Raw genomic sequence first — 26378 nt, 5'->3', positions numbered from 1 at the left:
GGACTGCCCAGCACGAAGGGTGCACTCATTTACAGAAAAGGCAGGTTTCCTCTGACCCCAGTCCCTTTACCCTCTCTGTCTATACCTTTTCCTGCCTCATATTCCTTATTCCTTTCTGCTTCTTTTCTGTTGCTGTGTCATTTACCACTCTGTCTAAAGGCGTATGTATATGGAGCTATGTATGTGTGACTATGGGTCGGTATTTGTCTAGAAGATGGTATATATGTGTCTATAGCAGGGGAGAACAGGCATGTTGTATGGCTCTCCTACCCTCTAATAATTGTAGTAGGTACCACTTACTGAATCCTTACTGTGTGTGTGTGTGAGGCAATGTTTAAGCTTTGCCAGAGTCATATCACTGAATATTCACAAGCCTATATGCTATGATGACTATTATCCAGCCCATTTAAGATGACAACAGTGAGGCTCAGAGAGGGAGTGCCTCACCATTGGTCCCACTGTCAGTGAGTTCAGAAACCAGGACTCCAGTGCATGTGACTGAGAGCCCAGGTTGTCAGGCAGAATACAGATCTCAGTTCTGAGCATCACTGATGGCTCTTGGCTCCCCTAATCCCAAAGCACTGGGTGGTTAGTTAGTCCTTTTGCTTTTCCTTCAATTATGTGCATGTAGATATTCTTGGCCTATCTTCTATATCTCTCACAGTTCTTCTCTGATCCCTCCATCCTGGCCTGGCTCCATACCTGTCATGGCCCCAATCCCTGGGATCCATTTACAAGACATGTCCAGAGATGGAATGAGGAGAAGCAGAGCTCTAGCAAGAGCTGTACAGCCCATCCCTGCCATAGCACTGTTTTTCCCTGGACCCTACCTAACTACCTCTGGCCCGTCCACTTCCCTGACACACACCACACCATGGTAACTTTAACATCCACTTGGGAATAAGCAAAGTTACATGTTGGCCCTCCCTGGCCAGGAGAAGGAAAGGAGCCAAAAGTGAGGAGGAACGGGTGGTTACCTGCAGTCTGTGGGGGAGGGGGATGTGTTCCATCTTCTGAAGCAGCCAGGGCTTCCAGAGCCTGTAGAGTAGATACCAGGGCATCATCTAACTCCTGGGCATGATCTCTGACTGTCCGGGTCTGCACACTGTCAATCAGTGTCACTGGAATCTCATCATACAGGAGCCCATGCAGGTGCCGTCCTTGTTCCTGGCTTTGGACAGCCCGGCGCTTGGGGTCATCTTCATCAGAGCTGTTGTCTCGAAAACCAGGCGGTGGGGCGGCAATGGCAGGCAACAGAGAAGTTGTCTCATCTTCCTCTTCCTCTTCCTCCTCACTCCCAGGTGGTGGGAGGGACATCAAGTCCACAATATTGTCACGAGAGGAGCCAGGCCTTCCACCTTTCCGAGGGCCTAGTTGCTCCTGGAGTTTGGCTTTGCAAGAGTCACAGTAGAAATTCAAGGCTTCAGCCCCAAGGGAATTGTCCAAGGTGTAGGACCGGGCCCTGCTAGCGCAAGGCTCATGGTCTAAGCTGGCTGCATCAAAGTCAGCCGGGATGACATGGTAACCTGGGCCAGAGCTTTTTGATGTGGGGTCAGACTTGGTCCGGGGCCTGGTCTCCTCAAAGAAGATTAGGTTCTCATTGACATCTGTCCGGCTTTCCTGCTCTTTCCTTTGTTCCCGCATGTGGAGGTAGCAGAAGCTGACAAGCTCAGAGTCGGCAGGTGGGGGTGTGCAGCGGCTCGAATTCCTGGGGCTGGTGCCCACGCTGCCCACATAACTACTCTCCTTTTTCCCCAGGTGGCCCCCAGTGACAGGGCGGTGGGCGCTGTGCATGTAATCTAAACCCAGAAAGAGAATCAACAGATGAGCCCTGGTGATGAAAACTGTGGCTGAGCTCCCTCAGGATATCTGGCCCATGACTCCACAGCACAATTGCATGGCAGATATCAAGAGAAAGCATTTCCTGATTCTAGAGACTAGGGGGAGGGACTTACGGGCCATGTCACTGCCGACCCTAAAAGTAGAGTGGAGTGTGTAGAATCTAATGGCTTCAGCTGCTAATAGGCCCATCACCTCTGAATTGGGAAAAATCATGAGGCAAGGTGTCAAGAAAACACTGGTGGCTGGGCACCAGCTGGTCTCTTACACCAATGCTTCTGGTCTGAGAGTCAGCGGTAAACATACTAAAGAAGAAGGGAGGTTTGTTTTCCTTTCCTCTGAGACCCATTCCTGCCCCTATCCCCTACTCCACTTTTGAGTAATTACAACTGCTACTGTTGTCTTGGATCTCTTCTAGCACAAAGAAATAAATCTGACAAGTTATTAGTGCTGTGCTGAGAGTGTTAAAGTGGTTAGTTGATGCCCAAGCATCTGCATTTCAAAGAGGACTGCTGATGGAGGGGCACTAAAAGAACAGCTATCTACTAGTGGAATTCTGGGCATCAGAATTCCTAAAGCATATGGGAGCTATGGCAGGTGTGCCCTGTAGAAGGAGGATAGAGCAGCATTCTCATACTTCTTCAAAAGATCAGTCTTCAAAACATAATTCTTATATTCAAGCAGAGTGGTAAAATGTTCTCATTAACAGCTTTTTATTTTTTTCTTCAGTAACTAGGGATAAACCTAGGGGCACTCTACCACTAAGCTATATCCCCAGGGCTTTAAAATTTTTCAGAGGATCATGCTAAATTGTCCAGGCTGGGCTCAAACTTGTGATTCTCCTTCCTCAGTCTCTGGAATAGCTGGGATTACGGGTGCATACCCACATGCTGCTTCACCCATGGCTCTTGAAGGTAGGTGTGTACATCTGAGAACTATTCATAGCAAATACTTTATCTCTGAATGGCTTCTCTTGAACACTGTTTTGGGAGCCCCTCTCATGTCATCTGTGAACATATACTCAGACAATGCCAACTTGCTCTGCTATCAGATAGATGGCAAGCAAGCAGTAGTTTAAGCTAAGCGATCATTATTATCATGATCTCATTTAAGCCTTACAGTCCAATGAGGTAGGCATTATCATTATCCTCATTTTACAGAGTAAGAAATTGATCCAGATGGTTATGTGGGCCAGGCGTGATGGCACACGCCTGTAATCCCAGCACTCAGGAGGCTGAGGCAAGAGGATTGCCTTGAGTTTGAGATCAGCCTGGGCCATGCAGTCAGTTCAAGGCCAGTCTGAACTACAAGGCAAGACCCTGTCTCAAAAAAAAAAAAAGATGGTATGTGATTTAACTAAGGTCACATGAATTGTAAGTGGCACACACTTATAATCCCAGCCCTCTAAGAGGCTGAGACAGGAGGATCACCAGTTCCAGCCCAGCCTGGGGAACTTATTGAGACCCTGTCTCAAAATTTTAAAATAAAGGGGGCTGGAGATAGAGCCCAGTGCCTGGTTTCCATCCACAGTACTGGAAATAAAAAGTGGCAATCTAGATTTAAGCCCATGTCTCGAGGGCTTCAAAACCCATGTTTTTAACCACCTCTCTGCAGTTCATCATAGTGGTCAAGATGCTAGAAAACGACTTTAAAATGCCTTTCAAATTCCAGTTTGACAGGGTCAATGTGTCAGTGTTGCCTTTTACTAGAGCTTACACTGTGACAAAAAGACAGTGCTGGCATCTAACAACAGAGCCCCAAAACACATGAAGCAAAAACTGACTGAATTATAGGGATAAAGACACAATTCAACAGTAGCTAGAGCCAGACTTGGTGGTCCCTGCCCCTGTGAGGCAAGAAGATCAAAAGTTTGAGGCCAATCTAGACAATTTAGCAAGACCTTGTCTCAAAATAAAAATTTAAAAAAAGGTCTGGGGATGTAATTCAAAGGGTAGAGCACTTTCCTAGCATGGTTGAGGCCCTGGGTTCGATCCTCATATAGAAACAAAACAAAACAAAATAAACAACAGTAATTGGGGCACTTTAATTCCCCACTTTTTGGGGGGGGGTACCAGGGATTGAACTGAGGACTTTGAGCTTGCCGGGCAGGTGGCAGCACCACTGAGCTAAACCCCTGGCCCCTCTTTTTATAATAGATAAAACAAAAGTACATCAACAAGGAAATATGAACAATGAACAAGCTGGGCATGGTGGTGCATGCCTGTAATCCCAGCGCTCAGGAGGCTGGGGCAAAAGGATTGCTGCCATAGTAAGTCCCAGGACAGCTGAGAGAGGGAGAGGGATAGGGAGGGGGAGGGGGAGGGGGAGGGGGAAGGAGAGTTGGAGGGGGAAGGAGAGGGAGAGGGGGAGGGAGAGGGAGAGGGAGTGGGAGAGAGAGATGAACAATGCTATAATTCAATTAGACCTAAGAAATCTATATAACACTTCCTTGACATCAGCAGAATATAGATTTTCCTTGTATGGAACATTGTCCAAAATAGACTATATGTTATACCATAAGTCTCAATAGATTTAAAAGGAATAAATTCATACAAAGGTTCTTCCTGTACACAGCGGGATTGAATTAGAAATCAAGAGCAGAAAGAAATTTGGGGAATTCACAAATATGTAGAAATTAAACAAAATACTCTTGTTTTCCCCCTGTGGTAATGGAGATTAAGCCAGGGTGGCTTTTGTATTGAACTATATCTCCAGCCTTTTTTTGTTTTGAAAGAGTCTTGATAAGTCACTAAATTGCCCAGGCTGTGCTCAAACTTGCAATCCTCCTGCCTCACTCTCCCAGAATACTATAGTTACAGGCACATGCCACCACACCTGACCTAAAATACTCTTAAATAAGCAATTGGCAGAAGGAATCACTCACAAGAGAAATTAGAAGTACTTTGAGATAAGTGAGAATGAAGATAGATAAGTGAAAATGAAGATACAACATACTAAAACTATAGGATATACCTAAAGAAGTACTCAGAAGGAAAATGTAGCAGTACATGCCTATGTTAAAAAAGAAAAAAAGGGCCGGGGATTTAGCTCAGTGGTTTCGCTGCCTGCTGTGCAAGCATAAGGAACCAAGTTCGATCCCTGATACAAAAGAAAAAAAAGAAAGAAAGGAGCTGGGGATTTAGTTCAGTGGCGCCAGCCTGTGCCTGCCTTGCAAGTGCAAGGTGGGGGGGTGGGTGGGGGTGGGTATGGTGGTGTACGCCTGTAATCCCAGCACTCAGTAGCCTGAGACAGGAGGATCACTGCGAGTTCCAGGCCAGCCTGGGCTACATAGTGAGCTCAAGGCAACCTAAACAGCATAGTGAGACCTTGTCTCAAAATAAACAAACAAACAAACAAAATAAATTCAAGTGAAGCAGAAGGAAAGAAATAGTATAAAGGGTAGGAAAAAAATAGAGAAAATTAATAAAATTAAAAGTAGTTTCTTTGAGACGATCAATGAAATTAACAATTTAGATAGCCTATACAAAAGAGACAGAAAATTATTAAAATCAGGAATGAAAAAGGGGACATCACAACTGACAATACAGATATGGAATTGGGGGGATTTAGCTCAGTGGTTTCGTCGCCTGCTGTGCAAGTGCAAGGACCCAAGTTCAATCCCGGGTACAAAAAAACCCAAAACAAACAAACAAAAAACAACAACAGATATGGAATTGATTATATGGGAATATAATGACTAAATTTACACCAACAAATTATATAACCTAGGTCATTGAGACAAATTCTTAGAAACATACAACATGTCAAAACTGATTCAAGAAGATTGAACATCTAAATAGGCCAATAACAGGAGAATTGAATTAATACAATAATTAAAATCTCCTTCCCCGCAAAAAAATTCCAGGCCCAATGGCTGCATTGCTGAATTCTACCAAATACTCAAAAAGTATTTATACTAAATCCTTCACAAAGTCTTTCAAAAAATAGAAGAGGGTAGAGTACTTCATAGCTCATTCTATGAGGCCGGTATTACCTTGATAACTAAACTAGACAAAGACATCATAAGAAAACTATAGGACAAATAGCTCTTATGAATGTAGACACAACAAAATACTAGCAAACTGAATCCAGCAACATTTAAAAAGAATTATACACTATAACCATTTATTGCTGTGATGCAAGATTGGTTTAACAAAAACATCTATTAATGTAATACACCATGTTAATAGAATAGAGTACAAAAACTTCACACTCATCTCAATGGATACAGAAAATCATCTGACCAAACCCAACTCCTTTTCATGATAAAGCACTAAACAACCTAGAAATAAAGGAGAACTCTCGCAACATGATACAGGTTATTTATATAAAAAATACTTACAGCTGACATATTTGATTCAAATGAAAGACTAAGAGCTTTCCCTTAAGATCAGGAAAAAGTCTAGGATGTTTGTGGTCACTCCTTTTTTTTTTTTTTTTGGTGGGACTGGAGATGGAACTCAGGGCCTTTTCACTGAGGTACATCCTCAGCCCCTTTTTAACTTTTATTTTGAGATAAAGTTTCACTAAATTGCTACATTGATGAGGCTGGGCTGGAACTTGGGATCCTCCTGCCTCAGCCTCCCACAGTGCTGGGATTATGGGTGTGCACCACCATGCCTGGCTATTGCTCTCACCACTTCTATTCAGCACTATATTGGAAGTTCTAGCTGGGTAATTAGTAAATAAAATGAAATATAAAGCACCCTGAGTGGAAAGGAAAAATAAAACTATTCCTTTCTGCAGATAACATGGTCTTGTATATAGAAAATCTCAAGGAATTCACTAATAAACTCTTAGAACTAATAAATAAATAAGCACAGCAAGGTTGTAAGATATGAGTACAATGTACAAAAGTTAATTGTATGTTTACATATTCACATTCAGAACAATCTGAAAATGAAATCATAAAAAAATCTATTCACAGCTGGGCGTGGTGGGTCATGCCTGCAATCCCAGAACTTGGGAGGCTGAGGCAGGAGGATTGCCAAGAGTTCAAGGCCAGCCTGGGCTACATAGGGAGTTCAGGGTCAGCCTGAACTACAAAGGGAGACCCTGTCTCAAACCCCCCCCCCAAAATCTATTTACAATAGTATCGAAAAGAATGAAGATACATGGGTATAAATTTAACAAAAGAAGAGCAAAACGTGTACACTGAAAATTGCAAGGCATTTGTGAAAGGACTTTATGTAGTTAAACTCACATAATCCCATCAAATCCCTCATGAGGTAGGTAGTATTATCAGCCTCATTTTACAGATGAGGAGACTGAGACTCAGTTTATGGAACTCGCTCATGTTTACACAGTTAAGATATGGCAGCTCTCTTTTACTTGGCCTCCCTGACGGGCTCTGCTCCACCATGATGTGTTGCCCCATCACGGGCCCAAAAGCAATGGGACCAATCAACCATGGGCTGAGCCCTCCAAAGCTATGAGCCAAAACAAGCCTTTCCCCTCTGTAAGATTATCTCTGGTATTTGTTACAGTGATAAGAAACTTGCTGACAGCTGCCTGTGCCTGCCTTCCCTGCAAGAGAGGCTGGGACTTCTGAGTCTGGAACTAAGGACTTCCAGGTAGGACAAGTTCCAAAACACTGCTTCATTGTGAACTGTTTCCCATCCACTGCTGTCCTCTAGGAAATGCTAACCTTGCATAATTTAAATGAGCCAGTTAGTCACATCTTTGCCCTCTTGGATTTGTTTCCTTGCATCTAATCTACATCATTATGCTGCAAGCCCCTTAAGAGTGAATCCTGGTCTTAGCTCAGTGGCACCGAGCCTGCCTCACAAACGCAAGATCCGGAGTTCCATCCCTGAGTTGGAATGCAGTACATCTCAAAAGGGAGTCTATCATAAACCATTATCTCAAGGTGCATTTCTAATAGGAAAGTCAAGATAAATGTTTGAGGCAGAGAAGCTCAGCCGATCCCAGAACCCTGAAGGAAGCTCCCCCACCTCCATCCCAGGCTCCTAGGGCACAGAAGCTCAGCCAGTCCCAGCACCCAGAAGGAAGCTCCCTGCCTCCATCCCAGGCTCCTAGGGCAGAGAAGGTGAGCTGTGTGGGCACCAGAAGGACCCCCTCCTGTGGAAATGAGAAGACATATAAACAAGCCTCAAAAACAGACTTCTGGATCACCTACAGCAATCCCAAAGGGAAACGAGATGGAACAATCTGATACTCAACCACCTGGACTCTCTGAACTGGCAACAAAAGAGGATCTGGGAAAAAGGAAATCAGAAATAATTACTCAGATAACAGCAAAGATTTTGCTCATGGTGCAAGATATGATTAATAAATCTAGAGAGGACACAGATAAAAAAATAGAGGATCTGAGGAACATGATGGAATCCCAACATAGGAAACAAATGGAATCCATAAAACAGATACAAACAGATTTCCAAGAGATTAAAACTCCATCGAAAGTCTGCACAGCAGAATGAACCAATGTGAGGATAGAATTTCACATATAGAAGATAAGATTGCAATTAGTGAGGAGGAAAAGAAAAATTGCTTTAAAATTGTAAGGGACCACGAGAAATCAATCCAACAGCTGCTAGACAATGCAAAGAAGAATAACATAAGACTGATTGGAGTCAATGAAGAAAGAGGAGACAGTGCAGATGACGTAAAAAAGCTGTTCACAGAAGTGATGGCAGAAAACTTCCCAAGGAGGGGAAAAGAACTTGACATACAGATAAGTGAGGCATATAGGACTCCAGCTAGCCTTAATCAAAAAAAAATCTACACATAGGCATATAATAGTTAGGATTCCAGAAATCCAACAGAAGAACAAAATTCTACAAGCAGTGAGAGAAAAGAAACAAATCACATACAAATGAAAGCCCATCAGAATCACAGCAGACTTCTCAATGCAAACCCTCAAGGCAAGAAGAGCTTGGAGTGATGTATTTCAAGCCCTAAAGGAAAACAACCTCCAACCCAGATTGGTGTACCCTGCAAAACTATCTTAAAGAATTGATGGAGAAATAAGATTCTTTCATGATAAAGAGCACCTCAGGAACTTCATGAATACCAAACCGGCACTCCAAAAAATTTTAGACAATACCCTAGGAAAAGACAATGAGGATCACAACTCCAGGAAGCCCAGCAGAATGAATCCATTGGGTGTGACAAATTAAATGCAAAGGGGGAGAATCCAACAAAAAGAAAAAGTCATGACAAGGCTTTTAAAACTTTTGACTTCATCTCCCTAATGAGTGTATAACTCAATCTTATTATTGTACTGATTAGTATTTTTCTGGTTCTAGAATTGCCCACCATTCCTTGTGCTATACTGGCTATTTATCATCTTATTATGTCTACATTTTAATTGGGTTGTCTATTAATGAGCTCTAAGAATTCTTTATATATTCTGGTCATAGGTTATATGCATTGTAAATATGGTCTGTTTAAGGACTACTTTTCATTTTAATGATGTCATTTAAAGTTCCAAATTTTGATGGAATCCCATTTATCAATTTTTTTCTTCTATACATCATGCTTTTTGTATCCTAGGTAGTTCTTGCCTACCCTGAATTCATAAATATTTTCCCTTATAATTTCTTCTTAAAGTTTTATACTTTTAGGCTTTCTTATTTAGGTTCATAGATCCCTTCAAGTTATTTTCATGTATGGAAAAAAAGGGTTGAGGTTAATTTTTTATATACAGATACCAGATGTTCTAGTGCCATTTGCTGAAAACACTATCTCTTCCTCGGCTCTTGAATTGAGTTTATAGTCTATAAAATGCTAATGTTAAATAATCTTTCAAAACTCAGTGGACCATATATGTGTGGTTCTATTTCTAGATTCTCTGATTTATTCCAATGTCTTTCCTTACTCCAACACTGCCTTGATTACTGTAGTTTTAGAAGAAGTCTTAAAATTGGGTGCTAAACGTCTTCCAACTGTTTTTTTTTTTTTTTTTTGGCTTTTCTAGGTCCTTTGTACTCCTACATAACTTTTAAATTTCAATATCCAATTCTTCATTTATAGCAGGTATACCCAGACCTGAATTTTTATATATACCTTGTGTTTTCTAATCCTGCTAAATTCAAGTACAAGTTCTAGGGGCTCCTAGAGATTTCTTAGTATTTTCTCTGTAGATGATCATTTCATCGACATATAAAGATTTTGCTTCTGCCATGCCAATCCTATCCTAGTTGTGTCATTTTATTGCCAGACTATTTTGGTTTAGACCTATGTTTCAAAGTCTAATGGACAGATGAAGAGTAAGCATATGTGCCCTTGTTCCCCACCTTAAGGAGAAAGCATTGTATCTTCTTCATTCCTATAAGGCGTTTTTGCTGGAAGTATGGAAATCCAGCCTGGGATTTATAGCTCAGCGGCTCCGTTCCTGCCTTGCAAGCACAAAGTCCTGAGTTTGATCCCTGGTACCAAAAAAAAAAAGAAGGAAAGTAAGGAAATCCAGAACCAGTTGCCAGCTCTCTCCACCCCTGAGCTCCCTGTATCCTGGAGAAATCCGGGGAAATAAGCCTTCTGGGCTTCTCATAAGCCTTCTAAGGAACTTTTAAGGGCTGGAGAAACTCTACATATACTACCATATTTAGAAATAGTTTAGTGTAGTGAGTTGAATATTTGATCTGTTGAGAAGGTTCTGTTCTACTTCTAGTCTCCTGATAGCTTTTACCATGAACAGCTGTAGAATTTAGTCCAATACTCTTTCTCCAACTAGTGACAGGATCATATGGCTTTTTCCTTTCCTCTGTTAAAATGATCACTTTTGGGGGTGGATCTTCCAATGCTGAACCAACACTGCCATCCCTATAACAAAACCACTTTCTACATCCTACAGGATCTGACTTCCAATAGTTTGTCTTGTTAAACAAATTTCTATCTATGTTTATACTTTTTTCTTCTATTATCTTTATCCAGTTTTAGGATTAGCACAATGTTGAGTTCCTTAAATGAGAGGAGAATTGTTCCTTCTTTTTTCTGCTTTAATTGTTTGATATAATTATCAGTTAAAATGTTTATGAGCCTGCTGTTGTGATATAGGTAGGTTTTCAAGCTAGAAATATACTTTCTTTAATAGGTGCTATTCAAATTTTATATTTCCTCCAGAGTTAGTTTCATTAATTGGTCTTCCAAGGTACTTCTTAGAAGTTGTGAAATTTATTTCACAAAAGAGTTTTGTAATATGCTTTCTATATCCTTTTAAATTCTGTAAAATCTGTGGTGATGTCTCTTAGATCTTAATATTGTAATTTTAAAAATGTATACCTGATATTGTGTAACAGGAAGAAAAGGTCTAAAAGACCAGGGGAATTGGGAGGGGTAGGGGAAGGGAAAAAAGGGAAAGGAAAAAATATGAAAAGAGGAAAAAAAATGGAAACAAGGTCTTTGCAAATAGGGAAGGGTGGAGGGGGTGAAGGGAGGGCAAGGGAAGGGGAAAAAAATAAGAACCAAGAGACTCATGTAAAGGTACAAGATCCCAATGATGATTGTAACTGTATTTTATACCGAAAATGTACCAATAAACTTAATGGGAAAAAAAAAAGATATGGCAGATTAGGGACTGGAATCCAAGTCTGTCTGCCTATAGATCCCAAGATCTTGCGGTTTTCCATATACCATGCTACCCCTCCAGATGCAGATACCCCATTGTCACACTGAGTGGGCTCAAGTCGGGCCTTACTGGCTGTATCAAAGGCAGTCTGGGTCAGTTAGGAGGATGGTACTTTTCATCCAGGCCTTGGAGGCATAGAGAAGTGCTCCAAGGGACCACTGAGCCAGGGGCATGAACTAGCAGTTCAAGGAATTGCCTGCAGATCACAGGTGCCAACTTCCTATGAGACACTGAGCAACTGGGATAGCCAGCCTGGCAATGAGATGCCAGGGGCACATCCAACAAGCGGGTAGGGACTCCTCTGAGGCAAAGGCTGGAGTTCTCAAGGTGACATCTCTCCTCATAAAATGGAAATATCCCAACACTAGACTGTGAAGGCCTCGTGATGCCCAGCCTACCATTAGGTACAGTGACTTCCAGAGCAGAGGAGAAAGTGTGCCTAGAGAAGCCCAGATCTCCTCCAGGCAGAAGGTTAGAAACACCAGTAAAGCCAGGTGTGTTTGGCTGATGGCTGGGACAGTGTGCCTCCCAGATCACAAACGTGTACAAATTATTATCAGTTTCTTCCAAAGTGGGGAGGTACCCTAGTTTATCATTCTGTACTCAGACACTCAGAAAATTGCCTTAAAAATTGCCTACAAAGAACAGGACAGTGAACTGGAGTTATGCTAAAAAATATACACAGTGAAACAGCTAATACTTGGCCTTGCTATATTCTGCAGTCTGGTGCTCACTGATTATAATAATGACCTAGAGGCCCTTGCAAGATTCTCGTGTTCTTTTGAAACATCATAAAAAAGTCTATTATGTTCAGTCTAACTTTAGTATTTTGTATGTGTTGCTGGGTTTTATCTACATGACAATTGGTAAACCATGCATGGGATATATAGTAACCATTGACCAGAATATTCAACTCACTACACTAAACTATTTCTAAATATGGTAGTATATGTAGAGTTTCTCCAGCCCTTAAAAGTTCCTTAGAAGGCTTATGAGAAGCCCAGAAGGCTTATTTCCCCGGATTTCTCCAGGATACAGGGAGCTCAGGGGTGGAGAGAGCTGGCAACTGGTTCTGGATTTCCTTACTTTCCTTCTTTTTTTTTTTGGTACCAGGGATCAAACTCAGGACTTTGTGCTTGCAAGGCAGGAACGGAGCCGCTGAGCTATAAATCCCAGGCTGGATTTCCTACTACCCAGGAATAGATGGAGAATTGGCCTCTGAGACATTCTCTAAGCTCAGATGATTTCTCGGCTTTCAAACACAGGCGCTATTCTGTGTGACTGCTGAATTTCCCCCAGGTAAATGCAGATCCTTACTGTATTGTCATTACTCTTTAATCATCTGTTTGAATTTCTCCCATTAGCCTGTAAGCTATGTGAGGACCAGCACAAGGACCATGTCTGTTATTCTTGGCTGTACCCCAATGCTGGGCATACATAGTGAGCACGTGAGGAATATTTGTGTAATGAGTAAGTGAAGTACCTACTTTGGTGAAGCTACTGAGAAGGAATTCCTTTCCTACCACTTCCCCATTTTCTCTTTTTCCTCAATCTGGGAGAGCCGGATGCTTGTCTTTCCCTAATGTTGGTTTAACAGTATCTTTTAGGCCCAAGAGGCTGAACAATGAATGGGGCTAGCTAAGAGCCAGAAGCTGCTATGGGACAAAAATATAGAGCTGGCAGGATCTCCTCCTCCTTTCCAGAGAGACCAGCCCCTGCACAGGTTGTGGCTTTGGGCCCTGAGGAAAAGCCCAGCTTGGGTTTGAGGTTGGGAGGATGCTTACTCCTATAGGCCTTTGCTAAAGAACAAATTGTCAGCATTGAGGCTTCTATACTGAGGTACAAGTGAGGACTGACGGTGGAAAGTAATCTCAGCTTTGGACCTTGGTTCTAAAGTTCTACAGGATGGACTGATAAACTCTCCACTGTACCCCAGGCTGAGATCTCCTCATGATGGCCTTCCCTTCCTAGAGGCCATGAGATAAGATGTGCACAGCACTGCTGGAGCTGTGCTAGGGTGACTGCACCTCAGCAAAGTCGGGCAGAGCTGGGATGCTCACCATATACCACCCAGCAAGAGTACTTGGTAGCTACTATCAACCTAGCACTTAGCAGTTCAGGGGACCAAGAAACTGGGCCTAAGCAGCTCACTGAACCCTGGGGAGGTGATACCAAACTCAAATTCTTGTTTTTCTCACCAGAAGAGACAGGGAAGGAAGAACTGAAGCATTTTTATTTGTCTCTACCCCAGAGTTGACTGTTTCTTCCCTAAGGAGGAAAAGCTCTACAACAGTGGAGATAACACAGTGGTCCATTTGGCCCCTGCATGAACATAGAAACCCAGTGCTAGGGGACAGGCTGAACCTCTGTCACTCTACAGCACAAGGGAGCTCTCAGGAATCAGGGAGGGGGGCTCTAAAGCCTGCCTAGCTGTAAGAGAATCCAATGAAGCAGGTTTGCCTTTGGAAAAGCCACAGAGAAGCAACATGGAAGGTGTTTAAGCTGCAGGGACGCATGAAACTTGTGTCCTTCCCTTAGTGCCACTATCCCCAGAGCAAGAGAAATACTTGGAGCAAGGATTGGCTAGGGTGCTAATGGGATGGCAGAAACCTTTGATCAGAGAAGGCATGACTACAGAGCCACCCCTAGTGCCTTCTGAAAGCGAATCCACCCAAACAACTCTGTCATCTCTGGTCCTTGGCTGGATTCCAAGTCCTTCCTTTTGCCTTTCCTTCCTGTCCCCCTTTCCCTCTCTATCTTACTCAGTAAGAGATATACGTAATTTACTTGGATGTGATTAGAGAGAGGAGAACCACAGGTAACACTAATAATGCTAATGCTGGATTTTCCAGCATTTGGTCATCTGGCCACCACTTTGGAGCTGTTCACCCGGCGATGTGCAGCACCTCACCCCCTTGGTTTCCTTCTATTCCTACTCAGTCCCCACCCACCACCCCCTGCCAGGTATTGGGGATTGAACCCAGGGCCTTTGCACTGAGCTACATCCCTACCCGCCTTCCTCTTTACAAAAAAAAAAAAAATTTTTTTTTTAGAAATTTTGAGACAAGGTCTCACTAAGTTACTAAGTTGCCCAGGCTTGAATTTGTGATCCTCCTGCCTTAGCCCCTCAGAGTGCTGAGGCTGTAGGCATGTACCACCACACCTGGTCTCCCTTGCTTTTGTATGTGAAGTCCTCTTTATATGCTTTGGGGCCACCTATGCTTTCCCAAATCTGTCTTGGTAGATGGCCCTTTAGTTCCTGTGGACAGTGCTATGAGACATGGTCTTTGTGACAGACTTGTTCGTGAGGGAGACACATGGTCTTTGTGACGGACTTGTTCATGAGGGAGAGACATGAGAGGACGTGATACACAGCCCTCAGAGTGCTGGGTCATCTACCAGGAGTGTTCTTCTACTCTCAAAAATCCCAATCTAGATCAGCTGTGACCACACTGAAAACCAAGAAAGTCTCGAAGAGATAAAAATAGTCCAGTGGCAAGGGCAAGTGGATTAAGGACATTCAGTTATATGGAAAGGGTAACTACTGGGTGTTAAGTCTCCACTTTTCTCATGATGCTTGGGGGTTGGGAGGGCGCTTACTGCATGTACAAGAACCTGATACCTAACATGTGGAGTACCTGCTCCCTGAGTCACCTCCTTTTCCTGCCACTTTGGTTTGGGGCAGCAGTGCCTGGGCTGGGCTAATTTTTCCAAAGGCCCCTGAGCAGGACAGCTGGTCAGAAGTGGCTACACTGAGTTGCCTAACTGGGAGGCCTTGTTTGAGGGTTGCACTTGTCCTTTATGATTATCCTATCCTATCTTAAGCCTTCTTTGGGGCCTGCCCTGTCTTTCCTCCTTCAATGGCCTCATATTTCAGGCAGCCTTGTCAATCATCACTATGATGAACAAAAAGAAAGGTTTTTTTGGTTGTTGTTAAAGAAAGGCTTTATCTTCAGCTCTGCTTCAATTAAGCCAGAATATGCAAACATCTCCCCTACTAGATCTCTGAACCTCTAAAGAGTTGCCTTAGATTCAATGCAATTCTATTTTTCTTTTTTTTTGACGTGGTGTCTCACTATGTTCCCTAGGCTGGCCATAAATGTGAGATCTTCCTGTCTCAGCCTCCCAAGTACCTGAGATTATAGGCACATACCATGATGCCTGGCCAGTGCAATTCTTTTTTTTTTTTTTGGTACTGGGGATCCAACTTGGGACCTTGTGCTTGTGAGGCAGGCAGTGGAACCACTGAGCTAAATCCCCAGCCCCCCAGTGCAATTCTTTAACTGGCTCATTCCTGTGTTTGCTATTTTTATCTTACATTCATTCACTGACTCAACTTCAATGTGTTGTCACAGGCCTCCTTTGTGGAATAGGCGCATGTGAAGGCTGGCTGCCTTTCCCATTGGGGTGTTCCAGGGAGGATGCATGCTACAGTGCCTGGCTTCTGCTAAATCAGGCACCGTCAGCATGCAGTGAGCACTAAGGCAGTGGAGCTCTTCCCTCCAAGTCTCCAGGGTCCAAAGGGTTGCCAGCACATTAGGAAGGGAGGCTGAGCCCTACCTGCCTTGATCATTGGAGGTGGAAGAGGTTGGGTGGCAGGCCTGGAAAAGACCATCTTCCTGGAATCCAGCAGGAGGCGGCAGTACCCTGCAATCAGGCAGGCAAAGTTGGTGGCTTCAGGCCACTCCATCAACAGAACCAGAGGCTGGGGAAGAGATGGGAAGACACATACAGATGTGAGAAGGCACAGGCACATGCATTTCTGGGAGGATGGTAACAGAGAAAAGATGACTTGTATAGTTCAGGAACCATATTTTCTAAATCAAAAATTGAGGCAGTCTTGACAAAGTGTTTTCTTTTTTTTTTTTTTTTTTTTGAGACAGGGTCTCACTATGTAGTTCAGACTGGCCTTGAACTCACTCTCTAGGCTGGTCTCGAACTCACAGCGATCCTCCTGTCTCAGCCTCCCAAGTGCTGGGATTACAGACTGTGCCACCACACCTGGTGACAAAGTGTTTTCTGATTTGGGAAGTTCTTTGTAGTAAATTTTTACTCAGGTATCAAAATGAAATCAACTTTTACTCACATGTTTAATGAATCACCTTGTATGAGAAGTGGGGCAGATAGGGAATGAGATAGGGCCCCAGTGAAGTTTTTGGCAAATCTCGACTACAAAGAGTTAAATCTTTATTACAGAGAGCAATTAAGAAAACCATGGAGAACCGATAAGCAGCCTGGCCCCATTTGGCGCCAGGGCCCTAGTTTGTTTTTCTAGCTCCAGTTAAGTACAAAGGAGACAAAGTGGGGAAGGGGTTATAAAATAAATATACCTGTACATGTGCACACAAACACACACACACATATTCTCACCATGTTACTGCACTAAAGTATACGTGTATCCCTTTACTAACTGCTAACTCGGCCTTGTATGTAATGCCCGTCATAAATCTTAGAGATAGCACCCTGGAAGGACAAAGAAGTACAAATGAGCTTACCCTAGAATTTGCACGTAGACAATGGAGAAGGTCAGTGGCCAAATCAGGGGTCTCACAGCCTGAAATAGCCAATCAAGTCATAACAAATTTTAGAGGGGAGAGTCCTTTCTTGCCATATAATAAAAGGGGCCAAGAACAAGACCCTTGAGCACGAGCTCTGGGCTCCCTACTTTACTTTCAACAAGGTAGCCAGCTGTCTATCTCATTTCTCTCCTCTTTCTAATAAAGTGATTTTGTTTCTGCTTTGAAACTTTTACCTCTAATTTTTTTTTTGGTTTTGTTTTTGTTTGTTTTATTGAGACAGGGTCTCACTTTATAGTCCAGGCTGGCCCTGAACTCACTATGTAGCCCAGGCTGGCCTTGAACTTGTGGTGATACTCTTGCCTCAACCTCCCGAGTGCTGGGATTACAGGCATGAGCCACCAAGCTTGGCCTGTAATGTTTTATTTATATAAGTTTACGATCCTGGTTAAAGTTTACCCTCACGAGACATGACAATCTGTACTGAAAAAAGACTAGAATTATATAACATCATGTGACTGCGGTGTGGCTGTATTTGTGTTTGTCAGAGCTCAGGAGCTATGAGGGCCAGAGTGAAGCTGGGAGTCCAGGCCAGGCTGAGGATCGGCCTGGAACATTCTTGACTAGAAGCATCTTGGGCATAAAGATTATCTCTTGCTTATCTCTGTATGGTCCTATAACAACATTCAGAACAGCTCCCTGGACCTAGAAGACACTCTGGAATCAAGTCCTGGCTGTGCCTTTAGGGTTAAAGCCTTTCTGGCCTGTAGACTTGCTCAGATTTTCCTGTTCTACCCTTTATCTTCTATTTCCCAAAGTGGGCTATGAAATGTTCATTGGTGTTGCCCCCTACCTCCCCTTGAGGACTGAACCCAGGGCCTTTGCACTGAGCTACATCCCAGCCCTTTTTACTTTTTATTTTGCGACAGTCTTGCTAAGTGGCTAAATTGCCCAGCTGGGTTTGAACTTGGGATCCTTCTGCCTCACCATCTCAGAGTTCTTGGGGTTATAGGTACTCCCCATCACACTTGAATCACTGATAAAAGACGTCCTTGGTTAAATGTTTGTGATGCTAGGTTAAACAAAACTATGCAGTTAGTTTTACTATGGGAATTCTCAAACCTTATACTACATTAATGTACCCTGGAAACTTCAAGGAGGGCATTGAGTATTCCAAGTTTTTTAAATTTACTTGACTACAATGATCTATTTTAATAGAACATTTCATAGTAACAAGGTTGTTGTTGCTTTTATTTTGATGGTGCTGGGGAATCAAACCCAGGGCCTCATGCCTGTTAGGCAAGTACCTACAGACCTATTTTGCTATTTTTAACCCACTTTGGGAAATACTAGCATTCTCTGTTGACTTCTCTCTCACCTTAAAATCCATCAAATTAATCCAGCAGTCAGTGGGAGACTGTTCAGTTTGGATTTGGAATGTCCCCCTAAAGCTCTCTCTTTTTTTTTTCCTGGTACCTGGAATTGAACTCAGGACCTTTCACTTGCCAGGCAGGCATAGCTAAAGCTCATGTTGAAGGCTTGGTCCCCAATGCAGCACCTGATTAGATCATGAAAAGGCGAACTTCATCAATGAGCTTGGGGGAGGGGCTTTGTTAAAAAAGGGAGTTCTCAACTGGGGTAGTGGTAACATGTCTGTAATCCCAGCACTCTGGGAGGCTGAGGCAGGAGTTCCCACCCAGTCTGGGAACTTCAGAGAGATCCTATCTCAAAAATAGGGGTGGGGCTGGAAATGTAGTCCAGTGTGAAGGGCCTGAGCATTTTATAGTTCATGTAGACCAGGGGTTGGCACATTTTTTTTGGCACATTTTTTTTCTATAAAGGGCTAGATAGTAAATATTTCAGGTCTTATGGGCCATAAAGGCTCTGTTGCAACAAGACTGTCATCACAGTATGAAAACAGCATAGATAATCTATAAACTAAACGAATGAATGTGACTGTGTTCTAATAAAAACTTTATTTACAGAAAAAGGTGCTGGGTCAGATTTGGCTCATGGGCCATAGTCTGCCACCTGATCTATTCACCACATCACTCTGCTTGTTACTTTTGCCAACAGTGATCACTTTTTCCTTTGGAAATTCTCTTACTGGCTTCTGTTTCTGTGAGGTGACATGGTGTGCCACCTATCTCTGCCTCTCCCTGACTGGTGCTTTTTGTGCAACCTCCTCACCTTATTTAGGCCCCGGGCTCTATCTACAGCCCTCATTTCTCCATCAGGGCATCAGGTTATATTGGGGTTCCTGAATCAGCATCTCCATTCCCCCTAGAAGTCTTTTCCTATCTTAGAACTCATACGGTGCTCTGTCTATACCATACAATCGCGTGCCGGAGTAGAAACTATCTAGAATTGTTTAATGGTTATCGTGCATCCAATGACACTGCATGCCACAGTAGGGCATTTGGATTCTGTCTCACAGGCACCAAGTTAGTGATGCTTCTATGGAATTCATTAAATACCTTTGAGTGGGAAAAGGCACAGTCTGTACCCTGAAGAGCAACAGTTCTTTTCTCCAGTGAAAAAGGGGCCAGGGATGTAATGTTATTTTTGAGTCATTATTAGGAAGGGACACGGGGGATGTTTGTATCTCCAGTTAATGGATGCTTCTCAGTCACAACAGAACAGTCAACCCTACGTACAACAGAAAGACACGGGGGATGGAATTGGACTGAGGGAGCAGATATCCCTTCCGGCCTCATTCCTCATCACGAACAGCAGGACACACAGAGGTTTGGGTGTGGATGGCTGCTACTACTATTACTACGAGAAGAGCCCAAGACTCACTAGATTGCCTCAGGAGCATTCACAAATATCCTGGCCATCCCTCCTGCTGCTGTTTTATTTCCGGCCCTTAGCATCTTCCTCCCAGAGCCATTCTTCTCAAGGTATATGTGAATGGCTGATAGGTGTGCTGAGGTACTGGCAGTGTGTGTGTGTGTGTGCGCGCGCGCGCGCGCGCGCGCGCGCGCGCGCACGTGTTCTGTTGCCTCTGGCCACTGCCTTATCTGTGAATATGTTTTGTCATACAAATCAAGACATTTTCTCACCACAGGGAAGAGGCTGGGGCCTAGTAACTTGGAGACCTCAAGTAGCTTCCTGATTGGCCTTTCTTCTTCCAGTATTCTCACATTCCACCCTCATAATACAGGCTGAGGGGCTCCTTCCTGCCTTCGTTCCTTTCCTCCCTCCTTCCTTTCTTTCTTTCCTTCCTTCCTTTTTCAGTGTTGCTGCTGGAACCTGAGGCCTTATGCATGCTAGGCAAATACACTATCACCGAGCTTACACCCTCTCCTCTCCTGAGGGTCTTTTTATATTTATTTATTTATTAATTTACTTATTTTTTTTTTTTTGAGACAGGGTCTAGCTTTGTAGTCAGGCTGTCCCTGAACTCACTATGTAGCCCAGGCTGGCCTTGAACTCACAGCGATCCTTCTACCTCAGCCTCCCAAGTGCTGGGATTAGAGGCGAGCTATACCAGCCTGGCTGCTGCTGCTACTGTTTCTTCTGCTCCTGCTCCTGCTCCTTCCCCTTCTCCTCCTTCTTCTTCCCCTTGTCCTCTTCCTCCTCCTCTTCCTCCTTCTCCTTCCTTTTCTTCTTCTTCTTTTCCCTCCCTTTCTCTCTCTCCTCTTCCTCCTCTTCTTTGTATTTTTTTTTTGAGGTAGGGTCTTGCTCTGTATTCCAGGCTGGCCTTGAACCCACTATGTAGCCCAGGCTAGTCTCCAACTTGTGGGGGATCCCCCTGCCTCAGCCTCCCTGAGTGGTGGGATTAAGGGTATGCACCACTACGCCCTACTAAAGCACAACTCTTATTGTCATTTAAAACCATCAATAAACAGTTCATCACCTACAGGATAAAATCCTACAGCCTTACCAGGCAAGCAAAGCCCCTCTGGACCTGTACCCAGGCTGCACATCCAAATACATCTCCCTTAAGTCTGCCTGTGCCCTTCTCCCAGCACTGTCCCTCACCTTATGCTCCAGCAACGACACATCATTTACAGTTCACCCTGCTCTTTCACACCTTCATACCTGTGCTGTTCTCTCTGGCTGAAATGCTCCTGGACTCCGCTGTGTCCACCCAGAAAGCTGCTACAAACTAGCTAGATGTGTCCTGGAGGGCACGACCAACTCAGTTATATCCATTCGTTCCAGGACAGACCAACCCAGTTCCCACCCTCAGGCAGTTTATAATTAAGCAGGAAATAACACATAAGCCAAAAAATTACACAAATGAGTATGACTGCAAGGAGTGATCAGCATTATGAAGGAAAAGCACAGAGAGCTATCAGAACACAGACTGTCCTGCAGTGGTGTGTGGGCGGGTGCGAACATGTATGTGTTTGACATTTGGTTTCAAAAGCCAGAGGAACTTCTTTGAGGAAATGGCATTGGATGAAAAATAGAACGGGGGAACCATGCGGCCAGCATGTAGGCTGAGTGGCTGACTGCCTGATGGACAAACTGCCAGGCTGGCTAGTTGCAGGGCAGGCCAAATGCCAAATAGCCTCTTTTTCTTTTTCTTTCTTTTCTTTTTTCTTTAGTACTAGGGATTGAGTCCAGGACCTTTACACTGAGCTACATTCCCAGACCTCCCCCACCTTTAAAAATTATTTTAAAAGATTGAAGGAGGTTCTCAGTAAGTTGATAAGTTGCTCAGGGTGGGCTCAAACTTGCAATCCCCTGCCTCAGCTTCCCAAAGTGCTGGGATTACAAGTGTGTACTATCATGCCCAGCTCTGACTCCTTAGCTACTGGGCTGGCTGGTTAATGGACAGAATTACTGACTGAAGGCTGGGTGATTAATTGGCTGGCTGACTGACTTAACTGACTTCACTTTAGTTTCTCCTAACTCTCAACATAGCCTGATGTCAGCAGCAAAACAGCAAGGAGGCAAAATGCTGTGCACCAAGAGGGTGAGGCATGTCCCCAGCTGGCTCAGCACTGCTTAGCTGGGAACAGCAGGAGCCTGTCCTAGGCATTCCAGCCGGCTAACTGGGCCTCGACATGGGATCAAATCCAGCACAAAGGAACACAAATGTACTTTTTTTGAACAGGGATAGAAAATGAATCAAAGGCAGGCTAGCAAAGACGTTGGATAGGTTTCCTAGAAACCTTCAGAAGCAACACTTAACTTTAAATAGGATTTTAATGATCACGGCATCTAATGTAACGCTTGTCCCTACAGAAAGCACTGGAGTAATACAGCTCCAACATGACAATGGGAGATATACTGGGCCACAAGAGATCCCTTGGGACATTCTTGTAATGGTTTCTTTTTCCCCCTTATGTGCTTCTGTGGTAATGGGGCATGGTAATGGCCCAGTGGTGTCCCAATCCCTGACTGCTGTCTCTTGGAGAAAAATATTTGAATACTACCTCATGTTCACATCACTACAAGAAAGCTGAGTGAAAATTATAACTAAATATGCCCAGGCCATCCTCGAGTGGAAAATGTGATAAGGAGCATGGAGTTTGAGGCATGAGTCAGCAGGAGAAAGTACAGCAGGGATTAATTTGACATGCTCCAGCTGCATCTCCTTCTTGGGGTGCCCAGCAATAGCCTCGGCTCACTCTAGCATCTCTGACAACAGGCAAAGGATGGGGATTCAAGGACCTGGAGAGGCAAGGGCAGAAGACGTCTGTCCTTGAGTCCCAAGGGACCAGTATATTTGTGTTCTTGCTGGGAAAGTCTAATTGGGCATAGCCAGCCAATTTGGGGGCAAGGCAGAGTATCATTTAAGGCAGTGGTTCTCACGACAGATGCACATTAGAATCACCTGAGGAACCGTAATGACTTATAGATCCCTGGGCCACACCCCCAGAAATTATGATTTAAGTGGTCTGTGATGAAAAGCCTGTGGTTTTTAAATTACCAGACATGATTTTCATGTGCAGCCAGGGCTGAGAATTTCTTTAAATGAATATTCCCAGACCAGAGTGGTATATTTAGGGGGAAATAGACTAAGTTTGGTTTCTAAATTCTGTGTCCCCTGGTAAGAAAATTCAGACAGCTGAAATTGAGTGTACCCTATACATAGCATGCTGGTAAATGTTTTGCAACCAGCTCTTTCAAGTCTTGATTTGTAGCATTTGCCAATTTCTTATGGGTGTACATACTCTCATCATGGTTGATTTCAAGCTATCAACATGATCCATTGGGTATCTTGCCTGTTGATTTGAAAAAGAATACTACTTTGCCCATTTCCTAGGGTACAAGCTTGTAACTTATGAGGCCCATGGCAGACATTGCTGATAGGTGCATCTGATTGCACATAACAAAAGTTGGGCATAAACAGCATATTTATTAATCAAATCATAGTTTTTTGTTTTTTTTTTACAGTACTAGAGGTTGAATTCAGGGCTTCCCAAATGCTAAATAATCACTCTACCACTGAGCTACATTCCCAGCTCTTTTATGGGGGATGGGAGAAGGTGGAGTTTGAGACAGGGTGTTGCTATCTATTTCCAGCTGTTTTTAAAATTTTATTTTGGGACAGGGTCTTCGTCCAGGCTGGCCTGGAACTTGAAATCCTCCTGCCTCAGCCTCCTAAGTAGTTGGGATTATAGGTGTGCACCACCACATCTAGCTTCAAATTCTATCTTTAATTCAGCATATGAGTACTTGCTACTTGAAGGAATCTCATGGTGTATTAATTTTCTGTTGCTGCTATAACAAATGACTACAAACTCAGTGGCTTAAATAATATACATCTATTCTTGCAGTTCTGAAGGTCAGACACAAGTCTCACTGGGTTAAATCAAGTGTTCCTTTTGGAGGCTAGAATCTGTTTCTTTACCATTTCTGGCTTCTGGAGGCTGCCCATACACCTTGGTTTATGGTCCTCTTCTCCACCATCAAGGCCGGCAAGGTCGCGCTGAGTCCTCACATGATATCTCTCTGACCTTCTCTTAGCCTCTCTTTTCCACTTAGAAGGATCCTTGTAATTATACTGTTTCCACCTGCATAATTCAGGCTAACAGCCCTATTTTAAGGTCAGTTGATTAGAAATCTTAATTCTGCCTGCAATTCTAATTTCCCCCTGCTATATAACACAGCTATATTCACAGGTTCTGGGGACTAGAGCATGGACATCTTCAGGGGCCATTATTCTGCCTACCACACAAAGAAAATCTTATTACAAAGTAGAAAAATTCTGACATAAAGTGGATAATTCTCCTGTGGTTTTTCATATGGATTTATCACTTGCTTAAAATAGGGCATAGCTGAACCAGCTATCACCTGATAACTGTATATCTGAACACTCATATCATCTCCCTAACCATGCACTGTCTCCCACTTGCAAGGTGCAACCGTCTAGCCTCATCCATTCACCATCACCATCTTCTGTTTATCCCATAATGTCATCTCACCTCACCACCCACTCATGATTTGGTGTGGTGCTGTGCATGTTGCCTTGTTCCTCAGTGCACTTAGGCCATGTGCAATAGGTAACAGCATTAGGTATGATATGACAGTGCATTGTATGTGCAAGACAGGTGTGGGGGGAGGATACACATGGACGTCTTAATGAGCTTGTTTCACACCTGCTCTTTCTCCTTACTGGTGCTCTCTCCAGCTCAGGCCCTTATCACTTCCCAGGTAGACTGGCTCCACAAACCCCTCCTTGCTTCCCTGGTTTTACATTAGCCTTGTTCCTGCCCCTCTTGCACTCTGGTCCAAATCAGCTTCCATTCTGTCACCCCTCTGCTCAGGGTCCTACAGTAGGTTCCCACTGCTCTACCACATTGAATCTAAATGCCTTGGACTGGATTTTGAGGCCTTTAATCAACTTGTTCTGTGCACTCCCGATCTCTCCAATCCCTTTTCTCATCATTTTCCTCTCAAGCCAATCAACTATGTTTATCAATCTGCACATATGGCTTATTTATTTCCATGCTTGCTCCTTGTCTTTGAATACATCTCACTTCTCTTTGCTAATTCATGCCTATCACTTCAAGATCCAGGTTAAAACATCCTCTTGGGGGAAATCAGTCTGGTTAACTCCTTCCTGTTCTTTTGCTTCATGTTCCATACCATACTCATTTATGGCATTTACTTGATATTAATTTTTTAATTGATGTTTTGCTTTTGAAAAAATAATAGGTCTCATTGTTGAATGCATAATGTACAAGGCAGTGTTAAGATAATTTACGTGTGTCTTCTCATTGAATCATTTTTTTTCAGTACTAGAGATTGAATTTGGGGTCTCACAGATGATAGGCAAGCACTCTACCATGGAGCTACATCCCCAGCGCCCCCCCCCCCTTTTCCATTTTATTTTGAGACAGGATCTCACTAAGTTGCCTAGACTGGCCTCTTGTCTGAAGACCCTCCTGCTTCAGCCTCCTGAGTAGCTGGTGCTACAGGCATGCACTGCCATACCTGGCTCTCATTTAATCTTGATAACTACCTTTTGAACTAGGTGCTCCATTTTGCAGTTGAGAGAATAAGGGTTCAGAGAGGTTAAGACACTTTCTCAAGGCTGTACAACTAGGAAGCAGAAGAGCTGGGATTTAAACCTGACCTGTGTCTCAGTCCAGAGGTCTGTATATGTTCTGATGTTGTTTCTAAGACATGTCATGAATCTTTGTAAGTCTAATCTCCCCAGTAAAAGTACAGCTTGTCAGGCTGGGCATGTAGCTTAGTGGTAGAGTGCTGCCTAGCATGCACAAGGCCTGGGGTTCCATCCCAAGCACCTTAAAAAAAGGGGGTGTGGTGGGGGACTATAATTCCTCTGGAGCATTCAAATCCACAACTGTGGTTGGAGCACTTCTAGAAGTAATTCCCACCCATCCCTGTTAAACCTGTTTCCTCCCAGACCTCTGAAAATACAGGTTTCAAACCTGTGTACTCTTCAACTGATGGTACTACAAAGACACTCGGGAAACTGAAAAAAGAAATCCTGATATCCTTATGCCCACTCAGGGTGCACCTCTGACCAATGAAATCATTTCTGGGAGTAGGACCCAGGCATCCATATTTTTTAAAAGCTTCTCAAGGAAATTCTGTTGTGCAGCACTGTGGAAAATCACTAGTAGAACCTAAGAAGCAGACTAAGTTGAAAGCTGTTTCTCCCTTTTCAACTCCTTTGATTTCTCAGGAAGCCACACCTCCCTTGCATGCCCTGTCTTTCCTTCCTCTTTCCTCCTGATGCATTTGGCTTTTTACCCAACAACATCTGAGGAGGGCAGCAACCATTGGTTGAGGATGAGGCCACAAGCCAATTAAACATCATGGCCAGTGGGTTCCTAAACCAATGGAAATCACAGGTGGAAAAATTAACATATTAAAGCTTTCTGGGTTTTACGAGTACAAAAATAAAGAAAATAATTTGCTCTTTTAGAAACAGCCAACACTCTACCTCTTAATCTGTTAAGGACACGTTCCTCTGGGAAATCCTTGAAGAAGAGAAAGCT

General features: G+C 43.6%; 1 protein-coding gene across 12 annotated transcripts in view; it reads right to left on the bottom strand.

Annotated features, from left to right (window-relative positions):
* Frmpd3 (FERM and PDZ domain containing 3) overlaps positions 1-26378 on the bottom strand; it is a 151292-nt gene that overhangs the window by 4532 nt on the left and 120382 nt on the right. For all 12 annotated transcript variants that reach the window (XM_087196731.1, XM_087196732.1, XM_087196735.1 and 9 more), the window contains 2 exons: positions 15989-16133; positions 978-1799 (listed from right to left, as the gene is read on the bottom strand). In XM_087196731.1, coding sequence (XP_087052857.1) covers positions 978-1799; positions 15989-16133 — 967 coding nt within the window. The remainder of the gene's footprint in view (positions 1-977; positions 1800-15988; positions 16134-26378) is intronic.

The sequence above is a fragment of the Heterocephalus glaber genome, unplaced genomic scaffold, assembly GCF_053883595.1.
Source record: "Heterocephalus glaber isolate CG9 unplaced genomic scaffold, H.glaber_assembly_v1.0 deba00001613, whole genome shotgun sequence".
Taxonomy (NCBI): domain Eukaryota; kingdom Metazoa; phylum Chordata; class Mammalia; order Rodentia; family Bathyergidae; genus Heterocephalus; species Heterocephalus glaber.
Note: the sequence above shows the minus strand (reverse complement) of the source record. Positions and strands in the feature narration are given on the sequence as shown.